Raw genomic sequence first — 27,221 nt, forward strand, 5'->3', positions numbered from 1 at the left:
ACCTCAGCTTTCGCATCTCTTCCCCAGGCAACCCGAGAGAGGGAGCCGGGGACAATGAGGATGCTGTCATCTGTGCAGCTGGGAACCAAGCTGAGTGTCTGCAAAGCCTGTGGAAAACAGGGAACGTTAATCATTACTGGGCTGTTTTGTAACGTCGTGGGGGGAAAGTCGCAGCCGCGCACCAGAGCGGGGGATTTTTTTTTGGTTTGTTTGTTCCTGCACCGCTGAAAATTTGTTTGGGTTTTTGCTTTTCTTATCTTTCCACTGTGGATTTGGGCTGAGAGCAGATCTATGCAGAAAAATAGCTGTTTCTCAGTCAATTGAAAAAAAGAAAATGGAGATGTATTACGCTGCTCTAGAACAGATCATAAAAAATCAGCAAGGGGCACATGGAGGAATAAGCAGGGAGGAAAAGAAAAATCAACACAGCCTGTAAAAACCAGCAGGAAAGTTCTGTAATTGACTTTTTTCAAGCTTAATTGAGTTATGTCTCATAGCTACTGTAATTAAACTAATAGAATATGGTGGATTTGAATTTGCATTTCTTTTCTACAGAGGTTTATTTAATCCTTTATGTGTGAACTCTTCAGAAATGACCTGACGTAATTCAAAACTGTCATGTCAATGGAATTACCACACGTGGCACACAGGGACACAAATAACTACAGTTCCCTCCTCTATGTCCACCTACTTTGGTGTCTCTTCAGCAAAGATGAGCATCTCTTTGGCTGGCTGCAGTGACAACACACACCTAGAGCTGGTTAAAGTTCTTCACATGGTGGAATATCTAAATGAGAAATGAGACGTGGGGGGGGATCTGCTTGCTGATTGTTATTTTCATATTTGGGAGCATTTTTTTGTGTTTCCTACACAGCAAATGGTGATTTTTCATGGAGGAAATATCAGAAAAAAAAAATCTCTCTCTCTTTATTCCCATGTTCACCATCGTGGACATTTCCCTTTGTTAGCCAAGAAGTAAAAAAGACAAGAAAAGGGAAAAAAGATGTCTCCATTCAGCCTCCCAGCATCATTACTGGATATTTTCTCAATGGTAGCATTTAGTATTTCTCCTGCACTGTTTAAATGCCCTTTAAAATTTATTTTATTTTTTTATTTTATTATTATTATTATTATTATTAATACCTATCAGACTTCTCTTGCAGAGTGGAAGAAATTTAACTGAAAACTCTTACCCTGAATATTGTAAATGGTTTTCTCCTGGGCCTTAATCCTACAAGGACCATACATAAAACCTTTAAAAATTCAGTAAGCAGGGTTTGGAGCTGTAGCTGGTTCACCAAGGAGAGGCAAAGTAAGAAAAGCCATAAGAAGGGGAAAAGACCAGCAGAGGAAATCTCCAGACACATAACCTGTTTGCAAATAGGAATTAGGGAGAATTTTTCCAATCTCTCCACTGTTTTTAAAGTACTGGGCATATTATTTTTCCAGCTTCTCTGCTACGCTGTGCATTTGTTTGGCATTCTCTTCATGTATTAAAAAATCAACTTGATCATCTGCATTACGGAACACAGAATGCTGCTTCTCTTTTCACATTTACCTCCCCGTGGCTGAAACTGTCACAGGGATGCCCTACCCTGGCACCAGGTTGGCACAGCATCCAGAGAAGAGAGGTATCTCTTTTTCTTCCTGATAATAGTTCTTCTGTCTGGTGATGCTCCAAGAATGTTATGCCTTTGATGGAAGAAACTGCGTTATATCCAACTGCAATGCTTGTTAAAATGTGTCAGACCTCTGCCTGGACAGTGAGGGGAGGGGAACCTCAATCCATTTTGGTTCTGAGACTCCATCAGTGACCTCATTTTCCTAAATAGCTGAGGCTGGTGGAAGGACAGGGAACAAGCAGACCTCACACTGCAAACTGGGAGATTCACAGGAGTTCTTCTCACCTGAAAAAACATTCAGGTTTGCAAAGTTCAAAGAGGAATGATGCAGAATCACTCCCTTCAGTCTTTCCACTACATACACAGGATTAAATTGGATGGGGAGTTTCTCCCTAGGGTTTTTTGTGTGTTTTTTTTTTTTGGTCCAAAATAGCCCAAAAGCTCAGAGGCACTAAAACAATATGCAAGACAAAGTCAGTTTTGACAAATAATTATTAAACTTTTGCAAGATGGAAGCCTTTTTGTCCATTTGCAAATTAATTTTGGCTTTAAATGTCAGAATACTCCCCTCACTGACATGCAAGTTTGACTATAAGAAGATAAACCCCAAACTTTGCATAAAATACCTCAGGGGCTCATATATATTTGAGGCAATAATTTTTTTTTCTTTTGTTTATTTTTAAATTTTAGATATTTTCATCCTGATTCAGAGTGGGAGAAAAACTCTCCAGGTGAGAAATATTCACATGCCCTGGTCCAGGACCAGCTGTACCTCAGTGAGCTGCTGCACCTCACAAGGCAGATGAGGATGGCACTGAAGAGATACCCCTATGGACTGGTGGAGATTCAGGTGTCTCCTCTCCTACTTTGCTTTCTGAGCTGATGTCCATGGTTTTAATGGTGTGACAGATGCTCCATCAGGGAAGATCCCAGTAGCTGATCCAAGCCTCTGTGAGGATATCAGCAGTAACACAGGGGATGAAGAGGGTCAGGCACCAGGGTCAGTCGAGATGTGTGAAGATGGTGAATGTTTAAGTGAATTTTTGCACTGTGGCACGGGAAAGTTCCCCTCCATGGCTCAGTAGGGAAGGTCTTGTCTCCCTCCAGGGGATCATGGCAAATCTAATGCTGGATCAAGCAAGCTTATCTCCTGTGCTCCCTGTCCTCACCTTGGAGAAGCAGGCCATAAATCCACATGTTTTGACCTTCCTATGGCAGATTCTGTGGTATCCATCATGAGCTTTTGGTAAGGCTGTATCTGCCCTGGTCTGAGCTGACATCACCTTTCCATCCCCATGGGCAAAGGAGAGATGCCTGTCTCACCTGGGGTGGTACAAGAGCAACTACCACACTCTGTTGTCTGCCTGAAATACCCCCTGACATGAACTGCAGTTTCATGAACATCTTTTATTACTTTCATGAGAGCTGAAGTCCACATTTGGTCTCACACCCAATTACCCCGTTTGTTCGCTGGCACCAATGAACAACATCAGAAGGGGTGTTAAATTAAATTTGTATTTGCTCTGCTCTGGTAAAGCAACTCCACAGAGGTGCAGGAATTAGCAGGGGACAGAAAAAATATAGGTAAATAGAGCCTTTTCAGGAAGGAGGAGAAAAATTAAAGCTTTGTTCGGGTGCCCCTGGTTTGGGTGACAGGCTACAAAAAATGAAAGCTGGGACTTTCAAAGGATGTTTTTGGACAGAGCAAATGTGCTTTGGTGGTTTTAATTTATTCAGGCTCCTTTGAAAGCGGCAGCCAAAAATCTGCTTCCTACAAATACATTTGGTTTTGGCAAAGTGAAGAATTCTGCTGGTCACAGGGGCTGATTTGACACAGTCAGGAAAACTGAAGCATGAGAGAAAAGCCCCAAACTGAAGTGTCTGGCACAACAGAAATATTTAAGGAAGATGCTCCACTTTCCTTGGAAGCTGATGCAACTGATGAGCTGCCCCCTCCGGAGGTCTGCTCTTGCTACAACTTTATGAGGGATAAAACACTGTTTCCCATGAAACTTGGCTTTTCTTACACCTCTATTTGCAGGAGTTAAATGCTTTTTCAAGAGGCATTAGTGTAGCTGAAAACATTCTTTCCCTCCATGTTTTAAAGAGGTAATTTGACCCCTGGCTGCTGCCCCGGTATGAAGCAAGGTGGGAGCAAGAGGAGCCAGAGGCTATGGGTCTACACTTCAGGTTAAATCATCTGCATGGACAGCACAGCTCTGCCCAGTCTGGCGGTGACAGACCCAGTCGACACTCTTGGGATACAAACCTATCACCTACCCCAGAGTCTGTCTGGATTTTTTGGTCCTAGGCAATATTAGAGATTAGATCTGGATATCATCCCTCCCTAATGCTCAGGATGATAGCAGTGGGTCCAAAAGATTTATTTGGTTTGGGGAAAAAAAAAAAAAAAGGTGATTTAAGGTAAAAGAACCCAAGGAAAATCACCAAAGGGTGAATGATGGGCCATTTCAATAAGATCGAAACTGTTCAATGCAGTAATTTTGAAGCTGGTGAATTTTGGTTACTTGCAAACCCTGCATTTTTGGCAAGTTCATCTATCCCCCCTCGGGTCCAAAGAGAATATAAAGCCCCTGTTTACACCTGCTCTGCCTCCAGCAGTTCGGCATTTTTCACTTGTTACATTCTCACTTGATAACCAGTTTTGAGCTGAGGGATTGAGGATAGAACTTGGTGATCAGAGATTTTTTTCTACACACAGCTTGTGTTAATCAAGTTTTTGTCAAAGATCCATGTAATTCATGGCGTATGAACACACCAGGAGTTCATACAAAGTTTTTATTATTCTCCACTGTCAAAGTTAGACCAAAATGCTCTCCAAAAAGAAAACTCCGAAATTTGTAAATAGAGTTTACACTTCACTGCAGATCAATGAGGAAACAATATAGATCAAAAATAATCCTGTGAATTTGGCCTTTATTTTCTCCCAGCCAGCAGCATTTAGCCAATATGTTGTCCTCTTTAAACAAGTGCTATTAAAAAGTAAACGAAAAATGCTTGCCTTGTAGGAAGTGCTTAAACAGGAAATTCACCTTCAGATCATTTCCCAGCTGTCAGAAAAGTAGCTTTAGCAGAGAAGGGAGAAGTGGAGTGGTGAAGTGCACAATCATTTCTCTTCCTTAGAAACACCTTTAGGATGCTGACCCAAGAAGAGCAACTAGCTGCCAGCTGAGGTTGGGAGGGTGGCTGATTGTAACTTTGATACTAGCTACTAAAACTGAGAAGGAAGGGGGAATAAAAGCAAAAGAGGTCACAGTTCTGTAACACTGACAGTAACACACAGGTGATGGGTGCTGTCAACATTATAAACTATATACAAGACAAAGCAGGGCTCTTTCTTTCCCCAAAGAACGCAACAACAACAAAAAAAGGTGAATATAACACAGTTGGCACCTTATCTTGGGGATGAGGAGAGGGGGCTCCTCCTGAACGTTACAGGCTTAACTCATGGCAGTCCAGAGGACAGCTCATCTGTCTGAACATAAATCCTCTCCCCCTTCCTCCTTAAATAGTTAGGGAAGACCAGGCCGGTAGCAATGTCTGATGCAATCGTGGTTCTAGTAAGACGTTAATAAAGGCAAAGTCTTCCCTGAAAGGGAGCACCTTACTCCAGGAAGAGATGGGGGTGCGTGGGGATTCAAGGAGTGACATGTCTAGTGCCAACCTCTGGTGCATCTTCTCGTGGGCAATGGTAGCTCCTCTGGCAGTCAGTTGGGCAGGGTGTCGAGCCCGAGGGACGCGGCGTGCTGCTTTGCCCGGAGCCTTAGGTTCTCAATACTCGTCGTTTTACTGTTCAGGCTTGGAAGGGAGCTGGAGGCCTGCAGGATGGGTGAGGACCAGACCTGCTGAGCGTGGGAGAGCGACTGGTAATAGGACTGACAGTGCAGAGAGCTCAGTGGTGCCATGTTGACGTTCATGCCCAAGTAGGGCATGGCAGACGGTGTCCCCATTTCAAAGGAGGAGTAATGGACCAGGTTGTTGGTGGCTGCCATGTGCTGGCGGAATTGCTCCTGCAGGCGGAAGAGGCTCAGGGGAGAGGAGGAGTAGGAGTGAGTCTGAGCCAAGCCACTGCTGGATGAAGGCGTCACAGTTGCGCTGATAGGGGACTCTGTAGCAGGAGACAGAGGGGATGGGGGTTATTCCTACAGGCTGGATGCAGGTGCTGATTTGCACCCCATTACAGCTGGGACAGCTCTCTTGTATTGGTGGGCAAGCGAGAGGGGTTGTGACAGCTCATGAGAGCTAAACATGTGTCTGTTCCATACTTGGGACCTTACAGTATAGAAATGAGGCTGAGCTCTTTGCTCTGCCTTTCCCGATGCTGCTGGGCACTGTTCTCCCCAAGATCTCACCTGAGCAGAAGGTCTTTGCTCTTTCTGCAACAGACATCATCATACCCTCTGTGAGTACGATGGCTCTGTTTCGTGCTGAGGACAAGAAGACAACTGTGGGCAGCCTACCTGTGAGCACCCACACCACAGGGAATGTGGGACTATACCCAGCCACCAACACCCCCCTTGGAAACGCCAGGTCCTGACACCAACCCCCACGAAGATGCTGCCCCCTCACCTGCTTTTGGGCTCGCTCTCTTGCAGTTCAAAGCCTTGCTGTCCACACCAGGGCTCTTGTCCACTTTAGCCTCATCCAAGGTGCTCTTAAACTCCTCCTCTCTGTCGGTCTGGTCCTCTGGTGCCGACTCGCTGGCCGACTGCTCCGACAGGGTTAGGTTGAGGTCTGTGCCAACCTCGCTGGGGAGGCTCTGGACCTTCTCGGTGTCCGGGGTGGTGGCCTGGGTCTCCAGCACAGGCGGCTCCGTCTTGCCCTCACTGTGGCTCCCTTCACAGTCCTTCTGCTTCTGCAGCTGCTCTTTCTGCAGGCTCCGCTGCTTCTTCCGGAATTTGGCTCTCCGGTTCTTGAACCAGACCTTCGGTGCCACAAACAGTAAGTGAGAAAAAACAGTGAGAATCCTGCTTAGTGCCAAATTCAGCATCATTCAGCCTGGGAGCTCAGGAACCCCAAGCAATGATGTACTGCAAGCCCACTGTGCCCGAAGGTCATTCCACTTTGCTGCACCTACTGTTTTCAGTGCACCTACCAGTAACACATCAAACACATTTAAAAAAAATATCCAGCCTCTGTGTTGATTCTTTAAGACACTCCATTGCTGGTGGGTTTTTTGGTTTTGTTATTTTTTTTCTTCCTGAATTTGTTAGGCAGTTGCACCCAAACAGAATGTCTTGTAGCTGTAATGTTTGATGACATTACATTGGCTTACACTCTGTTAGTTTCTAAAACCATTTGGTTATAGGTGGTGCCAACACTTAAAGTAAGTCACTGGTGTAGGCTGTTATCTGGGAACTGAATTTAGGGAAGGAGGAGAGAATCCTTACATTTTTCAGCCTAAATCAGTAGACAGGATTAGAAGAAATATATTTGCAAATCTTGTTAGTGTTGTTTGGTTAGTTAGATAAGGAAATAAACATTTTTTAGATCAAAATGTCTTGATATTTATATAAAAGAACTATTTTTTCCCACTATTTTTTCTCTTTACAGTGAAGAACTTGCTATTTGTCTTTTAAAGCTCAGCAATGCAAGAACCTCCCCACCAGCAGGTTATGAACTAGCACATTTCACTAGTTGAAACTAAAAAAAAAACAAAACCAAACAAAAACCGAAAACTAAACCCAAACCTTGGCCTGAGATGTTACAAATATTGACACTGGTGGAAAAGAGCAGCTGGAATTACTTGGGTCTCTACTCTTCTGAGAAAGCCAGAAAAGCCTTGCAAATAAATTAGTAGACTTCTATTGCTGTTTCTAAAATTTCCCCCAAAGAAATGTGAAAGAACAAATGAAAACCAGTGTACACTTCAGACAATCCTAAATTTAAAAAATGTGTATGTGGATTAAAAGTTTCTTTAACAGATGTATGAATTTGGATGATTTTAGCCTCCCTGCCCCCACCTTCGACAGCTTTACTGCCCAAAATCTTAGGTTGCACTGGAAGAACCCTGAAAGGTCAAGGGAGCTGTCAACCCTCTGGGAACCCCACTATATTCTTTTAAACATCCCCACTCACAAACCCACGAAATAGCAGTACCTGGACTCTGGCTTCAGGTAGGTTTGTGCACATAGCCAGCCGCTCTCTCATCACCACGTCTGGGTAGTGAGTCTTCTGGAAGGTCTTCTCCAGTGCCTCCAGCTGCTGGGCAGTGAAAGCCGTGCGACTTCGCCTTTGTTTGCGGTGCTGGGATCCATAACGTGCCTCCAAAATGATGTCTTGAAATGTACAGCCGTTGGAAGACAAGAAAAGTGGCCAATTTAATTATTGGAATTTGTATGTTGACAGTTGAATAAAGCACTGGCTAACATCAGACGAAACTACAAAATGGTTTTTTTTCTTGCTTTAGAGCTAAAAAGACACATACACACATTTTGCTGGATAATTGAGGTGTCTGAGGAGGCAAAACCATGGTAGGGGGGTTGGAACTAGATGGTGTTTGAGGTCCCTTCTGACCCAAACCATTTTATGAGTCTGTGATTCTGGAAGTCTGTTCTGGAGAGGGAACCTCTTTCTATGACAGCTGTGGAAACTGCTGAGACTGTGGTGCTAAATTTGGTTGAAGCAAGTCAATCTGCTCCAACATCAGTGGGGCAGGACACACAGATGCCCCGACCCTACCATGGCCTAAGCATCTTTCATTAAGAAACACAATTAAAAACAACGTGGGAAGATCCCCCATTGTACTTCTGTAGTGACTCACATGTAGTTCACTGTAGTATTCAAGGCATGATACTGGACAGCTGTTTTGGTCTCCAGTTCAGCAAAGCATTTAAGCTCATGTGCTTATGTTCGTTTAGCTTGAAAGCTTTGCTGAGCACAAACACTCTCCAGCATCTGGGGTGGAAACAACAGCCAGAACCACGTCCAGCCCCACTGATTGCAAGCCCAGAGCTCATGTGCTGAGCTCTTCTCAGTAGAGCATCTACTCACAAGGCCTGACTTTGCAAACTGTGCTCGGAAAATTGAGGGCAGAGAAGAAATTCAGACTGGGGAAAATCTGAGGCCAAGAGTAAAGGGCTTATTATTTTACCAGAGGCGTTATTATTGCACAACAGTTAGTGGGAGTAGAAAGATCTTAAATCAATGAAAATAAGTTACTTGAAAATGAAAAAAACCCACCCTTTATTATGCAAGTTGGGACATGCTGTGCTACAGCCTTGGAATGAAACAGTCTGGCGAGAGGTTTGCTCTCAAAAAGGAAATGCAGAAAGAGCAGTGTCTGGTATCATTTTTAATTCAGTTAAGAATGTGACTTCCAGTAGAGGAGAGGAATGAGCATACAAGAAAACAACCTAACAGGGAGAAAAGTTGGCATTATCAAACACAGGGCCAGATGAAGGCTCTGGCTGCTGTTTACTTGTGCTTTTGTCACGAGCATCGTGACATGAATCTAAACAATAAAACAAAACCTGCTGTCAGGCCAGCCCCAGCACCACACAGCCAGGTTCCAGATATGCTGGCTAACGAGCGTAGCAAATCAGCTTTGCACCACTCAAACATTCCTCTTCCAAAATTTCCAGCTGTTTCATTCTAGGTCAGCATTTGCAGTGCCTTTCTGGGGGATTGCCAAAGCCGTGTGGTTTTGGCAACCTGGCAAAGATGTGATCAGGCTAAAGGTCTTCAACAATATAGTGCTGGTTGCATACAAGGGACTTTTGTGCTCGAAGTATCAGAGCAGCTCGGGGAGTTCAAACGCCGGTGGTAGCTGCCCCTTTTGGAGGCAAAGGGACCATCCTTGATGCATCCAGGCACAGCTCACAGTGCAGCCAGGCAAGGAGAGGGGATGTTGCAAGACAAGAAATGAAACTGAAGCTGCCCCAAAACATTTTAAAAAGCTAACATTTGTGTTTCAAGTGCATGAAAACAGGAGAAAGGGCACTGGTTAAACACCCTACCTGCAGGCTGGAATATTCCCGAATTTCTAGAGTAGAGGTTAGACTTACCAGCTCCCCAGAGGCAGCAGCTCATGCATTAAGTTTGGCCACTCCAACGAGAGCCAACCAGCAATTATTTTAATGTTTTAACTATGTTTTCAGGCTTTGTGCGAGAAGGAGAATATAAATTGCAGGTGAGGCTCTGCAGTTACAATCAGAAACCTCTGTTTTCTGACTTAAGGTCATTTGCTTTTGTGCTGCTTTATTCTGACTGTCCCTGGAAGGCAAATGAGATCTATAACCTGCACTGAAAGATATTCAGAAGTAACAGAATGTGAGGCAACTGCAAAGGAAACAGCTCGTAGGTATATAATGCCTACCCTGCCTATGATAAGCAGACAAGGGGACTGTGGGATTTAATTTGGAAAGTCTTCCAAGTGGGTTATTAATTTTAAAGATAAGAGGTCAGGAAACCAATTGAATCTCCCAGTCAAGAATATGAGAATAGATTTTTTTATTCTTTTTTTTATCTTCCTCTGCTTTATCCTAGTTAGGGTCAAAGACATTAAGTCCTCCATGCTCTACTCTAAAAGACACAGGTGATCACAAAAACCTTTCAAGGGATCCTTGCAGCAGGAAAGGGGCACCTTGAGATCCGTGGTCTGCAAGGCACATTGCAGAGTTCAGGGCCTTCTGCTCCCACCTGACCACCTACATACTGAAAAGGTGAGGGAATAAAGGGATGGACGACCAGGACAAGGAAAGTGCCCACCTGTCATCATTCTGCAGCCCAGCAGTAGAGCCAGAATTAGAGTCCAGGTCTCCTTAATTCCTCTTTGGTTGTTTATCGATGAGGACAATGACTCCCTTCCCTCCCCTATGCTGCCACAGAGATCCCACAGCCACGGAGTGGTCTGAGGAATCAGTGGTCTGAGGAGGTCACTACTGACAGCTGGATAAGGGAACATTGTTGGCATGAAGATTTGACAGTCAGCTGTGGTTCACTGATCCGAAGAGTCCGAGACCTTTATCATCATGTCTTTGTGGACTACACACCTGGGAGGACCTTCCTGAAACTTGTGCATCCTTATTTTGGTGTAGGCCCTTATCTGTTAAATTTAGGCCACAAGTTTTCTGGATAGATAATTTATTTCACCTACTCTAGGCTAGGATTCACTCTACATCTTTTTTTTTCCTACATTTTTCTTTTCTCTTTGATATCAGACAACTAGAAAGCTATCTTGGAACAGAGGCATATTTTCAGTCAGTCAGGGAAGATTATTCCATTCTGAGGTGGTTTCTAGAATCACATCTATAGTGACTTTTTGCTCTGGCTTCCGTGTCCTGGTTGTCAGGTCTGCTCTACCTCACTGCATCCAAGTCCTGACCAAAACAGTGATGTTGCAGCTGCTGCTCACTTGCATTACAGGAGCCTCTGATGATCTCAGCCAGGTCTGGATGTTTTGTGACAGGTTGAAATTTAGAGCAGATACATGTGCCCTACCATACCAAATATTCTCAGGTCTCCATCTATTACTTTTGAAAAATTCCCCCTTCCAAATCATAAAATACAACTTGGACTTTGCACTTCCTTCTAAAGACAGCATTGATGCAGGACAGTTACAATCATGGCTGAACACAGAAAAACAGCTCAGATGCTCTGGACCAGCAGCTCCTGTCCCACTGTCCCACCATCGACAGTGCTGTGTTAATAACACAGTCTGGGCAAAGTCACACAGACTTGATTGGAGCCTAAAAGGCTCTTTTACGGAAGGCAGCAGGACTTGCATGAAAATGTCACCCTAGTCAAGGTCTGGGATTCCCCAGGAAAAAATAGATCAAGGTTAAACCTAAAAAAGATCCAAATGAAGACTGTTTGCCAGAGGGAAAGAGTGGTTTGTAGGACAGAAGTGGAAAATACCTGCTTGAAAGGACAACATGGAAAAACAACCTATTGCCTGGGATGGCCAGAGATGGCTGTCAGATGGCAAGATCTGGACCCTTGGTGGGGGAGTACAATTCACTGTTTGTTCATGTTCATTGTGCTCTTATTTGCTAACAAGAAAGTAAAATTTTCTGCTATTTTCTGTCCCCTTTTTAAAACATATTTCAGTGTCTTTTTAATTCTCTCTTTTCAGTCCCATATAGTGGGGCTGCACCCACCTGACCCCTGAGCCTCCCAGCCATCAGAGGCCGGTCTGCAGCAAGGTGCAGTGGCCCTCTGACAGCCAGCAGTGCAGGGCAAGTGTCCCCTGCAGAGCTTGGCCACATGGCCAGTGCAGAGGAGCACACCGTACCAGCTGTCTGTGTCACACACCAACTCACAAAGAAGAGTTTCCCTCAATGCAAGCAACAAGGGTTTTGTGGCTCTGGTTTGTTTCTTTTTTTTTTTCTTCCCCCAGGGAACAGCAAAAGCCATGAGTTGTTCTTACCAGCCAGTCTCTCTGCCAAGGTGAGGGCGTGCACCGAGGGCCGGTAGTCGGGGGCGTGCTGGGCTTGCTGAGCTGCCTGCTGGTGCAGGTTGTACATGGCACTCAGCGAGTTCATGGCGTGCAGGGAGTAGCCGTTCACTCCATAGTGCTGCATGGTGACATAAACCTGAAAAACATCAGCCGGAGGAGAAAGGGGCTTAGGGATGTGCTGTCCCAGCATCCTGGTGTCTCAGCAGAGCCCTGGAAATACTGAGCTCAAAATTAAGCTGCTGCGTGCAAAGCTCATGTCCAACCTCTTAACTCCAACAGGTTCTGGGACGGGAATCAATTCCTATACCAACACTAGTCTGGCTTCCAAGCTTAAAGCCTGGCACCTGACTAAATCCCACTCAAGATATGCTTATCAAAAGATGGGAAAGTTTTTTCACACGCCACAATAAAATTCAGCATGTTACTGTGACTTCTAATGAACTGACCTAGCTCTATCCCAGGACTAGCTGGGATTTTGTCCCTATCATTGCTTACAGTGGACTGTTTCATAATCCCATTGCTGTAATATCAAATAATCTTCCCTATCTGAACCCACTCATGTGTAATTTGTTCCCATTCATTTTTCTTAAGGTTCTTCTTAAGAAAACACAAATGATACAGAAAAGAAAAAGAAAAAAAAAAGGCATGTGGTGTAAAAGAAAATAAATCTGTAGCGTAATAGCACACCAAAAATGTTATGGTTAAAGAGGGAATAAGGTTTGCAATAAATACTGACATTTCATAGCTCAATAGCAAGGAAATTATTTCAGAAAACTAATGGCTTTTTTTTTTTTCTAGTGTGGGCTCTGCATGAAACTTCAAGCTCTTTTTCCTTACAGACCATCTGTAAAACTGAGCTAATATTGATCTCAAAAGCCAAGCGATGCTTCATTCATCCCCGCTGTAAATGACTGAGGGCCTCCAGGATGCCGTTTCTGCAGTTTGTAAGACATCAGAGAGGAAGTTGTGAAACATTAGCCACAAAATAAATTTTTTAAACCGCCTTTTACATCAGCAAGTCATCATCTGGAAAGTCAGCGCAATGAATGAACGTTCAGAGAAAGAGGGGCAGCTGGACTAACTTAAGGAAAGCAGACGTCTTTTTTAGGCAACCTCTTAGAAAACAATTAAAACGCTGAGGGGGGAGGTGGTTCAACACCCAGGGTTGGGTTTCAGGAGAAACCTGATGCGTTGAACAGCAAAAATCTGGAAGAACAATAATCTGTTGTATTTTCTGTACTGAGAAAACACCTTCATTTTTGCCCATGATTTATACCATGGAGGACAGACTCTGAGTGAAGAGAGAGAGATGGAAATGAGTTGGTCCCACTACCCCTCCTGCTCCGAACTCCCATTCTCTCCATCTTGACATAGGAAGCACAGACTTGGAGTGACCCTGTTTAACATCCAGAGATCAAGCTGTAGCTGCTCGGAAAAGCAGTTGAATTTTTTACTATAGGGTCTGGTAGTGACCTGGGGCATCTTGTGACCTCCCCCTCACAAGCATCTCTCTGTCACGGCACTCAGGATCGGAGGAGGGAAGCCATGCAGCTGGAGTTGGGTAAAATGCTCTGCCAGCTCAGGGATGACCATTGTTGCTCTAGGATGTTTGGGGTTTGTTTTGACTGAGGGATTTTGGGGAAGCAGCGTGAGTTCTGCTTTTGGGATTGTCTTCTCAAAGAGGCTGCAGTAATCCCTAATTTGGGAATCTAGCACTCAACCTAATTCCTGTTTCCCCAAGTCCCTTGTGCTTCACCACTGCATCATTTCAGCACTGAGAGCGCTGATGGAGGGTGACAGATCGAGGTGTGGTGACACCACAAAGATGTAATACACACCCTGATGCCCTTCATCTGCTTTGTATCTACCTATTCACCCACTCTGGATTCACTCCCCTTACCCTAAGATGTGAAAATGGGCATTTTTTGTTCAGATGCCAACCTCACACAAAAATGCCATAGCTCTGCTCTAACACAGCCTAGGGAAGACCTAAGCAATGCCAAAATTGTTTGCTGGTTCTCTGATCAAGGTGAGGGACTTTACCCGCCAACAGATTTTCAGCATTTATATTTATTTTTCCCATAAACCACACTGGGTTCACAGTGAAATTATATCTGTGATATTGCTTTCCTGGACTGCACAGCTTTGCTGCTGGTGGCATGTCTTAAGGGACAGGAGCGTGTCCCAGTGACATGTCCCCTTAACGTGGCCACAGAGGACATCTCCCATCACCTGGGGAATGAATACCTGCAGGTCTCTGACTCAGACACTGTTCTGGGTGGTTTCAGTGACATCTGTGGCACAGCCTCACCCATCCTTGGTGTGGTTTATTTCCAGAGAGCATCATCCCACCCCAGCCTGCAGCAGGGCAGTGCCAGCACACACCGAGCTGGCTCAGAGGGCAGCAGTGCTCAGCCAGTCCTGCTCATCGGCAAGTCCGCCGCAGCCGGGTGGAAAGTTGTTCCCTGCCTCTCACAGACAAGAGCAGGACTGCCTTTTCTGGCCAACACAGGCAGCAAAACAGAGATTTGCAACTTCGTTTTGCCTCCTCCCCTCCCACCCCCTAACTTGTGAACCAGCTGGCTGGTTCCACCAGCTTTGGCCAGCGGGGTGGAGGTCTCAAAGCTTATTAAGTTCCTGCGTGTTTCGTGAAAACCGTTCGAGGACACAGAACCTATTAACTGCCCTGGGCTGCTGCCAGACCTCTGTCCTTAATAGATGCAGGAGAATCCACACCGGGGCTCAGCCTTGCCAGAAGATACGTGGGAGGCCAAGTGTCTTTGACTCCCAACTCACAGAAACGCCTGTTTTTCTTTTCTAATCCTCCTTGCATGCCGTCGGTTGTGTAGCAAGCTGGCACATTAAAGGAAAAATGAAGAGGGAGAGGAGGGGAATTTTCCCATACTATTCAGTCTTCCAAGGACACTGCCAATGCTGTTGTGTCTGGAGCCCAGTGTTTCCACTGAAACACTTTCTCCAGGAATATTTCAGCTTATTTGATTGCTAAAAGATGATTTTATGTGTATACATGTCTCTGAACAAACTCTTCTGGGTGACCTAGAAGAAAGCGCACCCCAAAAAAAAAAAAAAGAAAAGAAAAAGGACTTAATTAGAATGGACTCAGGACAGGAGTCAATGCCCATCACAGCTTTGGTGGTAACTGCCTGGTACAATGCAGTGCAGACAACAGGCAGAACTTCCTACTCACTTGTGCAGCAAATGTATCATCCCAGATTCAGTATAAAAAATGAGGGAATTTACTGAGCGAGACTGTTCAGCCTAGTAAGCAAAGTTAACTGAGACCACAAACAGCTCCTGTTTAACTGTCAGCTCCGAGCTCACTCCAACCCCAATAAATTAAATATTTAAAAGACATCATGCAGCAATTTTTTTTGATGGAGAAAGCCATTCATCAAGCCACTGCTGTGTTTCACAAGCTGTCGAATAGTGCTTACACTGGTTAAAATAATCTTTATATTTCATTAAGCAACCAAATAAGCTGATCCCTTCCCACTGGCTGTATAGATGGTTTTAATTTTCAAAATCTGCAAATGCATCTTTTATGTCTCTGGGTGGCTGGAGGGCCTTGGGAACAGCCGCAGCCAGGAGGAGGATGAGAGCAAAGTTCGAACTCCTGCTTAGTGGAAGAGAATGGGCTTGAGCAGTCAATAAGCTGGGAGGGTAACGTAGGGCCCATCCTGGAAGAAAGGGGATGCCTCATCCCCTGCTTTTGTGCATTAGAGATCATTGAAGTGTTGGGAGCAGTGGAGAAAGGAGATGGGAGCTGAGGAAAGGTGCAGGAAAACAATAGGTGAGAGAAAAATACCACTGCCAAGAGCCTGTGGGCTGATCCTGCAGCGTTTGCTCAGCACAGGGGGGTGGGTGCTGCCATGCAGTGCCCAGGGCTGGTACCTCCTGGGGCAAGTGGTTTCCTTCAGTGGCCCTGAGGGGCCATGCATCAGTGACTCTCCTGTTCCCAGCATCACAAGACTCGCTCTCTCCCAGCTGCCCACATTTCACAGCTCCAGGCTGTGAGGTCTCCCCACCACGCCCTGTGCCAGACCCTGCTGGGGTTCCCCCTCCTTCTGCCTCTGCAATCCTGGCATTGCTACCTCAGTCCCAAAATTCTCCTATGGCTTTTTACCTCTCACTTACATTTTCACTATGGAAGACTCACGGTTGCTGTGCCTGTTTTTCATCCCAAGCCTGCAGACCTCAGACTGCAGGGGCTGTGTCCTTCTAAGATCCAGCCTCAAAGAGAGGACACAAGATTCCCCTTAGCTTTAGCTGCTGCTGTCTGTGAGAAGTCCAGGTTTTTCCACTCCCTGCATTGCTTTGAGACCAGGCAATGTAGGTCTCTGCCCATCACAGACTAGCCCAGAGAGCAGACCACTCCTTATTCAGCTGCTGCTGTTCAATCTGATGCAAAAAAAATTGTACATTTACCAGCCAGGAACAGGAACCCTGTTATCCCAGAACAGACTGGGATAGCTCCAACCAGCAACACGCCTCCATCCATCCCTTCCCAACACTGGCCTTGGAAGCCTCTGGTTCCCATGAAGTCGTATAGCACAAGAGTGGTGCAATTTATTGTGCACCACTTAAAAGTGTGGCATGAAGGGGAGATTTGGCCCTGGGTTTTAACATTATCAGCTTTAGCTTATCAATTTTTCTATTTTGCAAGTTTCCCTCTTTAACTGGTACCTAATTTTGTGTAATTTTTCATATAATTCTGTCCTGAGAGAAGATGTGAAGAGAGACCCATGCGTTTCCTCGCCAGGTGAAAACTCCTGTTCTGAATGGCTTGTGTATGTGTGAAAGCAAGACAGATCTGGGAACAATAAAACATCTTTTAAAAATGAGATACTGAAGTTTTTTGAAAAGTACCTTGCAACAAATCATCCATATTTTCCCTTCTATCAGGAGGAAAAAAAAAAAAAAAAGAAACAACACCCAAACAAACCCACAAAATTCACTCTGGAGCTGAATTAAGTAGACCCAAGAATTTGAGATCAGGGCCATTTTCTGCTCGCTCTTGTCCTCATTTCACTGCCTTACTCCCCCCCATCAAAACATCATCAGTCCATACCTGGTTTCACCTGCCAGCCACACACAAAATCTTTAGCAAAATTACAGAACTGACACAACTCATTAATGGAGAAATGGATCTATCCCTGCAGCCTGCAAACTCAAGTGTCATTTGTGCTGGCCACAGAGCTCGTATTAGTGCTGGTGAGCTTGTCCCCCGTCCTGATCTGTCCTGAATAAAGGCATCCCCAGCAGATCCCTGTGCCAGCACTGCTCTGAAGGAAAAGAGTTTTAAATCAAGACAGTGGATTTGTTCCCCAAATCTATACTGTGTGAGATGGAGGGATTTTCTTCAATAGGTTATTCTGGCCAGTTTTCCCAGGGAGAAACAAACAAACAAACAAAAAAAAAACAGGACAAGACATTTGCTCTTCTCAAGCAAACTGTTGGGTGAGATGAGTTTTAGGCTGGAAACAGGACTTGAAGATTTGCAGGGGCTTTGGACCATTTTCTCTTTTCCCTTCAGCTTGTCCCTCCAAATAGTGAGTCATCCCAAACTCAAAGAAGTACTGAGACTAAATTCATTGATCTACACAAGATGCTTAGGTGCCATCACAAAGAATGGGGCAATAAAACCTGTAAGTTAAGAATACTGATTTTTTTCCTAGAGAACTCGAGAAGAGGATACAGGATACCAGAGTCTGTTTTTTACTGGTAGGCACTGTGGGGTGTTGTTACATTATCACTTCATCAAAGCTGTCCCAATACTGGGAAGGTTGGTAATGGTGGGGTGGGGGGGTGTATGAGGCCTTCTTTATGTGGGAAATAAGCTGTACAAAAAAAGTTACATCTGGACTTTGGAAAGCCATTGTCAGAAAGGAATTTCAACACTGTAGTTCATTACTTAGAAAGAGAGATTCACCACAGATGCATTTGAAGTTTGGAAGAGCTCGGCACGGCCTCAGGTTTGTGCCCTATACAAGGCGCAGCTTGAGCATGGGGAAAGCATCAGTTAAAAAAACCCCTAACATGAAACAAAACTCTGGTACTCCTGATTTGTGTTCAGGGGCCTGCAGGTGACAGAAAAAAACCAGGAGCAGCCCTGTCAGATGAAAGGAAAATTGTGGTCCTCGGCCCGAGCACCTGCTAAGGTTGGTACAAATCACTACTCGTGTTTATGCAAAGCACAGGAACACACTGTTCATTACTAACAGGTAATAACAGCAAATGGTTTGTGCTACAACATCCCATCCCCCTTATCACCACTGGCAATAAACATCATCAAAAATAAAATCACAACGAAATATCCGCCCCCCTCTCCTGAAGCTGTTCTGCGCTATGATTTTATGCTTTAATTCCTTATTCAGGAACACTTTAAATCAGCAAGATGAATAACGAATCTCTGACTCTGTGTATCTCACATTCTAGGAAAACAGGTTCACTCTATATAAAGAGATTGGGTTTATATGTATTTGGTACTAAATGAATTACATACCTGGGGGGTTATGAATAAATGATCCATGCAAGATCATTCAATCTTTTTTTTTTTTTATATATCCCTAAATCTTTTAGATATATAAAGGTCCAAAATCATGTAAGATAATAACCAACCTGTTATAAATCAAGTTTTGTTCCTCACGTGAGATTACCGAATGTCTAAGGAAACAATTTCACCTTTCTAGTGGATGAAATATAAATAATTTGAAATACTGCAACACATCACAGTTTCTCATTCAAACGTCAAAGTCTGAGAGCAACATGCACCATAAAAATAGGCTTCCAAAGGACTCTTCTTGTAACTGAAATAAAGGAATTGAGAACGGCTCTCAAAAAAATTCCCAAGACTTCACATTTCTGATCTTCCTGAAATATTTTTACACCCGTGTAAATCCCTGGATTTAAATGGTGTTAATTTCTTACTGCAGGCAGAGATCTTAATTGGGCAGATCTACTTAAACGAGTCATAACTCTCCAAAAGCAAAACCTGACCAATTGCACCAATTCTTGCAGCTCACATTCAGCCATAACTAGTGACCTTGGTATAAATAAAGAGATATTTTTCTTAAAACCAGGAGGACTGCTAGCAGCTGAAATTTGGAAATACTTCCAGTTAGGGACAGCATCACAGTTTTGGGGTAGACCTTAATAATTGCCTCTGTTGAGGCTGTGCTGCTGATGAGCACAGCAACTGTGTTTGTAATGCTCATCTATTTGTAGCGGAAGCATAATAAGATTCTTGTGAGTTTTATAAAACAAACCTCAGAGCATACTGCTGGGACAAGAAAGTTTTATTGTAGGACTCGAAAAACTCTGACACCAGGTTGTGAGCAGCTGAGATAACAGGCCCTGGCTCACAGAGGTAACTCTCATCAGTTGCTGCGATTTTTATTTAAGGCTTTTGTGAAAGCATCATTTTTCCCCCAAAAGCCCCATATAACAGGACTGAGCCATTGATTAGATGGTTCCTGGCAAAAGACTTTCTAGTGCCTCTGTTTGCAGAGGCAATCTTCAGAGGGGCGGGCTCACTATGTCTAAAGTAAAATAAAGACATCCTGAAAGTCTCTGCTTTTGAGTGAGGGATAAGTTTTAGAGCTTGGAGCCCAGCAACTTGCCCTGTTGAGCCAGGACTGGCATCACTAAACATCACTGTGGTGCTAAATCTGTTGCTTGTCATAATTTACACAAGACAATGAGTGCTTACAGATCAAACCAGGAAAAATCTCCTTTCCCTCCTTCAGAGCAGCGCTCAAGCCTCGGGAAAAGCTCTTAGAATTTATATTGAAGTGAAGCATTTTCCTGGCTAAATAAGAAAAGCTCTTAATATGAGCATCACTTTGACTCTAGTTTCTCATCTCATTCTGCTTCCAGCTCAGTCAGCAGCAAAAAAAAAAAAAAAATGCATTTAAGATTTCTTATGATTAATAGCACAGCAGAAACTGAACCCTACAGCCCAGCTCTGCCAACACTGCTGCTGCACTCTCCACATCCATGGCTGTGAAATGCAGCAGCATCCCACTGCAGCCAGGCTCACACATACCTGTGATGCCCACCTGCCCTCACCTCTCCAGACTTTACGGCATCTCTGCCTCCAGACTGCTCTGACTTCAAGACTTGGAGTACCCTTAAAGCCTCTGCAATCAAACTACTGAATTCACAAACAGCTTAAAGGGTTTATCTTGGGTGTTTATATGAAAAAAGTACTTTCCCCCATCCCACCCCTTCCAAAACAAGCATGTTTCTGGCTTAGCTGTATTTCCACACAGTTTGTCTGGCTCAGACCTTCCCCTCACTTCTGTGAAAATGGCTTTGCTTGAGAAGCATCATTTTGTTTTCCCTAATGCTGGCAAAGGGAATTTTCCAAACCAGACTTCCCAAACCCTGTCCTTCCCCAGGGCTGCTGGCAGCATGAGGGTGGCTCGCTGCTTTCTCTCTGCCCCCAAAACAGCTTTTGCCTGCAGCATATTTGACTGCAGATTTCTTCCAGGAGCAAATTGACTGGCTTGAAGGCACCCCTCTGGGGCTGCTGTTGGGGGTTCAGGAATCTCCACTGTCCCCGGAAGATGGAGCGATATCCTGGAGGATTTTACCCATTGCATGGTCCTGCCAAAATACGTTTCAAGCCTGTGACATGTAGTGACAATGACCTCTGTCTGTCCTGAGCACCACAACCATGACGCTGATCTTACGATCTAGCCCCGAGACCTAACAAGGGAGATCAGACACTGCAAGAAGCGCTTGCAGTCCTGACAGATAAGCTTTGTAAAGATTTGCTGAGGCAGCTGAAGACATTCCTAGTCCTGCCCCTGCTGCTCTCAGGTGCTACAAGCCTGGAAGCCAGGCTGGCAGAAGGGAATGCATGCTTACTCCAGGCATTCCCAGTGCAATGCCTCAGCTCCAGGGGCAGCAACTGGAATGAGGCATGGAGGGAGGGTGATTTCTCCACCCACCATCACTACTCCTCAAGTAAAAAGTTGGAGCTGTATTTCTGGGTGTTAAGCTGAGAGCAGTTAGGTACACACACAAGGAGGAGAGCAACATGTTTTTGTGAAATGCACAAATGTGGTTTGTGCTGCTTTCTTGGAGTTTAACCCAGCTGGCACAAAACTATTTTCCTAGGTGCTCTTTCAGCTGGTTAGTTGACAAGCTGCGAGGCTGTGGCAACCAAGTGCAATTCTGCTTGAAGATGATTTGGAGAAATATAAAGAACAAGCAAATTTTGAAAGCAGCAGAGTTGAGAGCATGAACCCGGGATGTTTCTGCAAGTTCAGCTACACCCTGGCTCTGCCCCTGAAGATGGTTTTTACAGCACTCAAAACAACAGTCACAAAACACATGGTGGCAACTGCTTCTGCTCAGACTAAGATCAACTATAAGGCAAAATGACAAACAAATCCTACTTTAGTCAAAAAGAAAAAAAATAAATTCTGAAGGGCAGTTCCAGCAAGCCATGCAATTGTGAGGTTCTTCTAACACCTCAGAAGTATTAAAGTAATTCCTAAACCAGAAATTTTAAGTTTTTCTCCAAGTGATAACACTCACCGTCATCCTGCCACTTAAAAAAAGCCATTTGAATTCAGTGGCTTTCACAGGGCGGGGCTGGGGTGGGGGGGAAGACTCGTGCCACCTTAAAACAGAGCCAGGGGCTGGGGAGCACCACGGCTGCATGTAATGCTTCCTTTCCCGTAAGCGTTTGGATCCATACACCGAATTAACTGCGGCTGCCAAGGTAAGCAATGTAGTTTGGCCACCAGCAGGTGATCTGTGCTTTAAAGGTCTGTGGGCTGTAAAGCAGGGAGAGCAGCTAAATGTTCACTGGGTTTTGAGGGGAGATGTGGAGTCCTTCAGCAGAAGCATGTCTGCTCGCTCCCCCCGGTGCTGAGGACATCAGCTTTCCACAACTCCCTTTGGGGGAACATTTTCCACCTGCCAAGATCCATCAGCTGGTCTACCCCAGTGCAACTGTCACTCTTTCGTTGGAAGGTCCTAGTGGAGCTCCCAAGCATCACCCCCCACACTTTCAGTTTTAGAGCAGCATTTCTCAAGTCAGTATTTGCTCTGGCCGTACAGAGGCTAAAGTTGGTCCTAAGAGAGCTGTGCCAGCAGCTACCAGGAAGAAATCACGTTCTTATTGTCTTCTACCTACAACTCCTGGCTGTAAATGCCCATTTCCCACCCTTTGGAGAACTGCTGGTCCATCCTGCTCCCAGCCCCTCTCAGACACTCTCCTTCCCAGGAGCTATATCTGTACCAGACCTGCTTTAGAAAACAAGAGGAGTCTGATCCAAAACCTAATGAAGTCAAAGGGGGGGGGGGAATAAAAATCAATTTCAATAGCTCTTAAAAGTGAAATAAACTGGTGGGAAAAGTTCCAGGGTTTGGCTAACCCAATGCACCACAAATTAATTCCTGAATATTTAATTATATTTACAAGTTCTCCACCCTCTTCACAACAAGCATATTTTGATGGAAATTCCCCCAAAGTAGGTTAGCTTATCATTAGGTGTATAGGATTGGAAAATTTTGGATTTATTGAATCCATGTTCTTCAGCATTTTCCCTACTCCTGTGTTTTTCCAAATGAAGCGAGGTAGCTGTAAATGTGTTCTGTTTAGACATGAGTGGTGGAAATCAGTACTCAACTTTTGAAAAGGTTTAAACCCAATTGACATTTTTCAGTGGCTCAGCAGGTGCATTTTGACAAACTGAAATTTTGGGATGCCACTAAAAAATCACTGGAGTCTTAGAAAACATGGACTACTACTAGATAAAGTGTTTACCCACAGCATTACCAGTATATTCAGTAGGTAGCCACATCATAAGAGCTGGACCAGCTCTTTGTTTTGGCATTGCTGGCTGTGATAATGACAGAAGAGAAAGAAACAGTTCACTCTGACTTCTTTTTATGCAATTGCCCTCTTTCTCTGTAAAGCATCCTTTTGAAGGATAAAGACACCGGGAACAAAACCCACTGAAGTCACTCCCTCTACAACTATATTGTGCAAAATATTGCCTGGCCAGCTTGCCCCCTCTCTGATCTGAGGGGAAGCTCCTTTGGTTCAGTTTCTTTCCTGCAGGTTAGTGGCAGTGGCACTGAGAAGAAGCAACATCTGCACCAGCGCCGTGAAAGAGCTGTGCCTTCTGACATGGCAATAAGATCACTACAGGAGCCTCCTCATATGTGTTAGCATGAGGAGAATCTCCCATTCAGTCATCAACACCTCTCTAAATCAGCAGGAAAAGCTGGAAAGCTGATCTAAACTTGTTTTCTGTGTACCGATGGTACAGTTTTAGGTGTATTTTTGCATGGAGTATGTTGGTGTAATTTAATACAACCTCTCATCAGTCATGGGCTAACTCAGGGTTGAAGTCACTCTTACTCTTTAAGGAATTTTGTGCCCATTACAGCTCTTAGTTAGAATGGAAAAGCTGAACTTAGAAACATGATCCGAAAGCCAAAGGGTTGTAGGTCCAAGTCTCTCCAGCTGGGGCAAGCAAGGAAGCGAGATTGAGTTGCATCAACTTACTCATGGGTGAAAAGTCAACATGGAAGGGAAAAAAAGCTAAACAGTCAGCGTGCCAGTTCTGAGATGTGGTTAAGAGAAAAGCAGAGCAGTGAGAACCTGCAGATTCACACTCTGCCCACCACTGCACAGGGAGTGTGGGCCAGGGAGGGTGTAAAACCTCTCCTCCTCAGGAGGAGCCCCATCCTGCTCTCCCTAGGACAGACAGGGCAGAGGGACAGCCTCGTCTGCACTGGAGCACCCCTTGGGGCTCAGCCTTTGCCCCTCATCGAGAACACAACTCACGTTCTGAGGTGGGTGAGGAACTCAGCAGGGTCAGTTGTCCACGACTTGGAAACTCAGGGAGGGGACGAAAAAAAAAAGCAACAGGGCTTGCTTGAAAAGCTGGGAAAGGTGGGTACTGAAGGTTACCCCCGCAGCCCAGTTCGCTAAACCCCGGGCAAGCTGGGAAGCGGCCGGCGGCTCCCGCGGCCGGTCCCACCCGAGCCATCTACGAGCAGATTTCGCTTCTCATTTGCTTTGTGTTCCGTGCAGAGGTGAGGGAGAGAGAAGGGGGAAAAAACCCCAACCAACCAACCCTCCAGCCCTGCCTTTGGGGAAGCGGGAGGCTACTTCAGTCAAAACTGTTATCCATTAACATCCAATTATCACTTGGTCCAAGCCATTAATTATAAATCAGCCTCCTAATTGGGATAATTAGCTCTCTGCTACTTAATGTAGTATGACTGATGCGTTTGGAAAGAAAGTAATCAGTCCATTTGTTTAGCGTTAGGCGAACAAATCCAACTCTCATGGTTTAATTTCAGCCGCAGCCTTCCCACCCCTCTCACCCCCCTCCCGGCCCACCATCAGCATTCAAAGCTCATTGCAGCTCCATTAATTGTTTGGCAATCACGGCGGGGAGGGGCACACGCATCTCCGCGGGGCTTTCGAGAGGGCAGCCCCCGGCCCCGGGATGCGAGCGGACTCGCCACTCCCTCGAGGGGGAATCGCTGGGGTTTTGGGAAGGGGGTTAATTAGAGGGGATGGGTTTGAACCTGAACACGACCCACATCTACGATCGCTCCGGAGGAGCGAGGGGTTCTACGCCCCACAGTTCCCCGCATCCTCTCGCCGCCTCGGCCGGGTCTCGCTTCTAGAAACCATTTCGGGGAGAGCGGAAAAACTTTCCTTTTTATTTTTCCCCCCTCTCCTTTCCCCCACTTCCCCTGGATGTCTCATTAATGCCGGCTGCTCGGCGAGCCGCCGATAGCTGCGGGACATGATTAGATATTTATTACTGTCATTTACATGGAAAACTTGAGCTAACCAAGTGGAACTGGAGGGGGCCGCCGGAGGGGACGGGATGAGGTGGAGCGGGGACATTTCTTTTTCCCCGGCGCTGAAAGCGGAGCCGGAATGCGGGACACATCCGGAGCGCGGCCGGCTGGAGCAGAGGGTGCGGGGGAAACCCCGCAAGGCGCCCATCCAGGGACTGGAGTGTTGGGCCGAGCCTTTCCTGGGTCTCGAGCTTCGGTACCACTTCACTCCGCCCGCGTTTCGTTTCGAAAGGGACCGGGCAGCGCTCGGTGCGGGCATCCCACCGGGAAACGGGGGATGTTGCCCCCTCCCTCCTTTCTGCGGACAGCCTCGCCGAGGCGACCCTCGAGGACACCAAGGACCCGTCCCCGGATACGCTGACCCCGTTTTACCCCGCAGGCGCCCGGGCTCTATCCCTGGAAATTAATGGAAAGCGCAGCCGGGAAAGTCGCCGACCGCGGGGACCGGAGGGCTCCGTACTGGTCGCTTCTTGCCCCTTCTCTCCCCAAATAAAGGGACAGCCGCGGCCAAGTGTCGCAGTCAAACCCCATCTCCATCGGAGGAGAAACTTCCCCGAGGGCCTTGCTTGGGACTAAAGGAGCCCGTGTGTCCGCTGCCCCGCAAGGCTCCCGGGGAGGTCACCCTCGTTCTCTCCTTGCCCCGTGCAAGGCGGACGGGTTCCGGATGCCCCGGGCAGCCAGCACCGAGCGGGGACGCGGACTTTTTTCCGCTCAAGTGCTGGTCGCGGCGGAGCACAACCTACCCCCACTTCCCTATCTGTTATCCCATGGCCCGAGGGGCGACTCTGGCGGAGATGTATGAGATCTCTTGCGGTAAAAATATGCATGCGGGTCCCCATTTGGTTAGCCCTATAATGGAGGTGTAAATAGGTTTCGACTGCGAAGCCCTTAATTTATCAAGAAGGGCTGACAGGGCAGGTCCGGGATTTATACACCCCTTGAAGAGAGAGAGCGGGAAGTGTGGGGGGAGCAAAGACTGCCCCTTCCCTCACTCCCCAGCTCCTTACAGACCGGTCCCCGTCCGTTTTGCCGTCTAACCTCGCAAAGGGATAATGTGGGGGTGTGATTCGTCCTAGAACGCCTTCCTAGTGCTGCCGGAGTTTTGCCCTCCCTTGCCGTCCCTTCCGCACTCAACTTCCAGCCGCATCAGAAAGAAAAACCAACCCCAGAGCCACTCCCAGCGGGGCCATCGCCGGCCTCCCCCGCTCCCGGCCCCGCTCGCGGGGGTTTCTGCCCTCGGCAGCTCTCACCAGGCTGCGCAACTCACTAAAACAGCTTTATGTAAATGGAGGGAAAGTTTCGCTCTTCCCCCTGTCGAGCCCGGCAGACTGAGGGATGCGCGTCCCACACCATTCCGAGTTGCATCCTTCTCATCCCTGGCAGCTGCCTAAACCCGGCACCGGAGCGGGCCCAGGGGCTCTGAGGTGGGATCAGTCGGGAACAAGGCCCCGGGCCGGTAGTGTGTTGGTTTTTGTTTTTTTTTTTTTTTTTTTTTTTTTTGAAAGAGTAGTATTTTGTCCAAATAAAGACAAAAAAAAAAAAAAAAGGATAGGAGGATGGGATGGAATTTACTCTGGAGCCCGAGCTGGGCTTTCCCTCCTCGGCTGTGCGCGCATCCCCACCGGCGGTCTCTCCACTGGCCGCGGATTCCCCCCCACCCCCCCCCCCCCGGAGAGATTCCCCCTCCTCGCAAGTGAGCCCCAAATTCCTCTTATTTCACCCTCGGCATCCCCAGCCCACCCGGACCCACGCTGCCCGGGTTGCGGGGGGGAGTTTCTTACCTGGGGCGGTGGGGCAGCCTGTCCGCCCGCCGTGGGAGCGGTGACACGCGTGGGAGCGCGGCGCTGCGCCCCGGCCCGCCCTACTCCATCCGCCCGCGCTGCCTGCGCGCTGCCTGCGCGCCCGGCGGAGCTGCCATCTACCGGGAGTCAGCATTGGAGAAGGATTTTTAAAAGGAGCTTCATAGCGACCCGGGAGCTACCCAGCAAGATTTTCAATGGTCCTCCACCCTGTCAATCAAACCGGGGCTGCTGATACACCCCCCACCCCCAGCACTTCTTACCAGTCATTTACTTCAAGCCGAGGTGTAAACGCCTAATTAAATCCCTGGGAGCGGATGGGATGCCGGTGGAGGGAGGAGGGCTAGACCCCAGGACCGGGGGAGGGGGGCGATGGGGTCCGTAAGACACAGGGAAGGGAAGCCGTGCCTCTCTCCGCGCCCCCCGCTTAGGATCACGCTGGAGCAGACCCTGAAGTTTCCCTCTCCCCCGACGGCCCCTGGGTGGTGATGCTGGTGGGGGATAATCTCCCTA

The 27,221-nt window shown here is 46.6% G+C and overlaps 1 protein-coding gene across 1 annotated transcript; it reads right to left on the reverse strand.

Annotated features, from left to right (window-relative positions):
• Positions 1-4,466: 4,466 nt before the first annotated feature.
• On the reverse strand, positions 4,467-26,844 carry DMBX1 (diencephalon/mesencephalon homeobox 1). The gene is given in 6 exon segments (XM_051795965.1): positions 4,467-5,751; positions 6,213-6,567; positions 7,743-7,921; positions 12,013-12,178; positions 26,691-26,745; positions 26,747-26,844. Coding segments are annotated over 6 exon segments (1,254 nt in total). The 3' UTR covers positions 4,467-5,350.
• Positions 26,845-27,221: the final 377 nt, after the last annotated feature.

This window comes from Manacus candei, unplaced genomic scaffold (genome assembly GCF_025592945.1).
Source record: "Manacus candei isolate 608988 ecotype Guabito, Panama unplaced genomic scaffold, ASM2559294v1 h1tg000005l, whole genome shotgun sequence".
NCBI lineage: Eukaryota > Metazoa > Chordata > Aves > Passeriformes > Pipridae > Manacus > Manacus candei.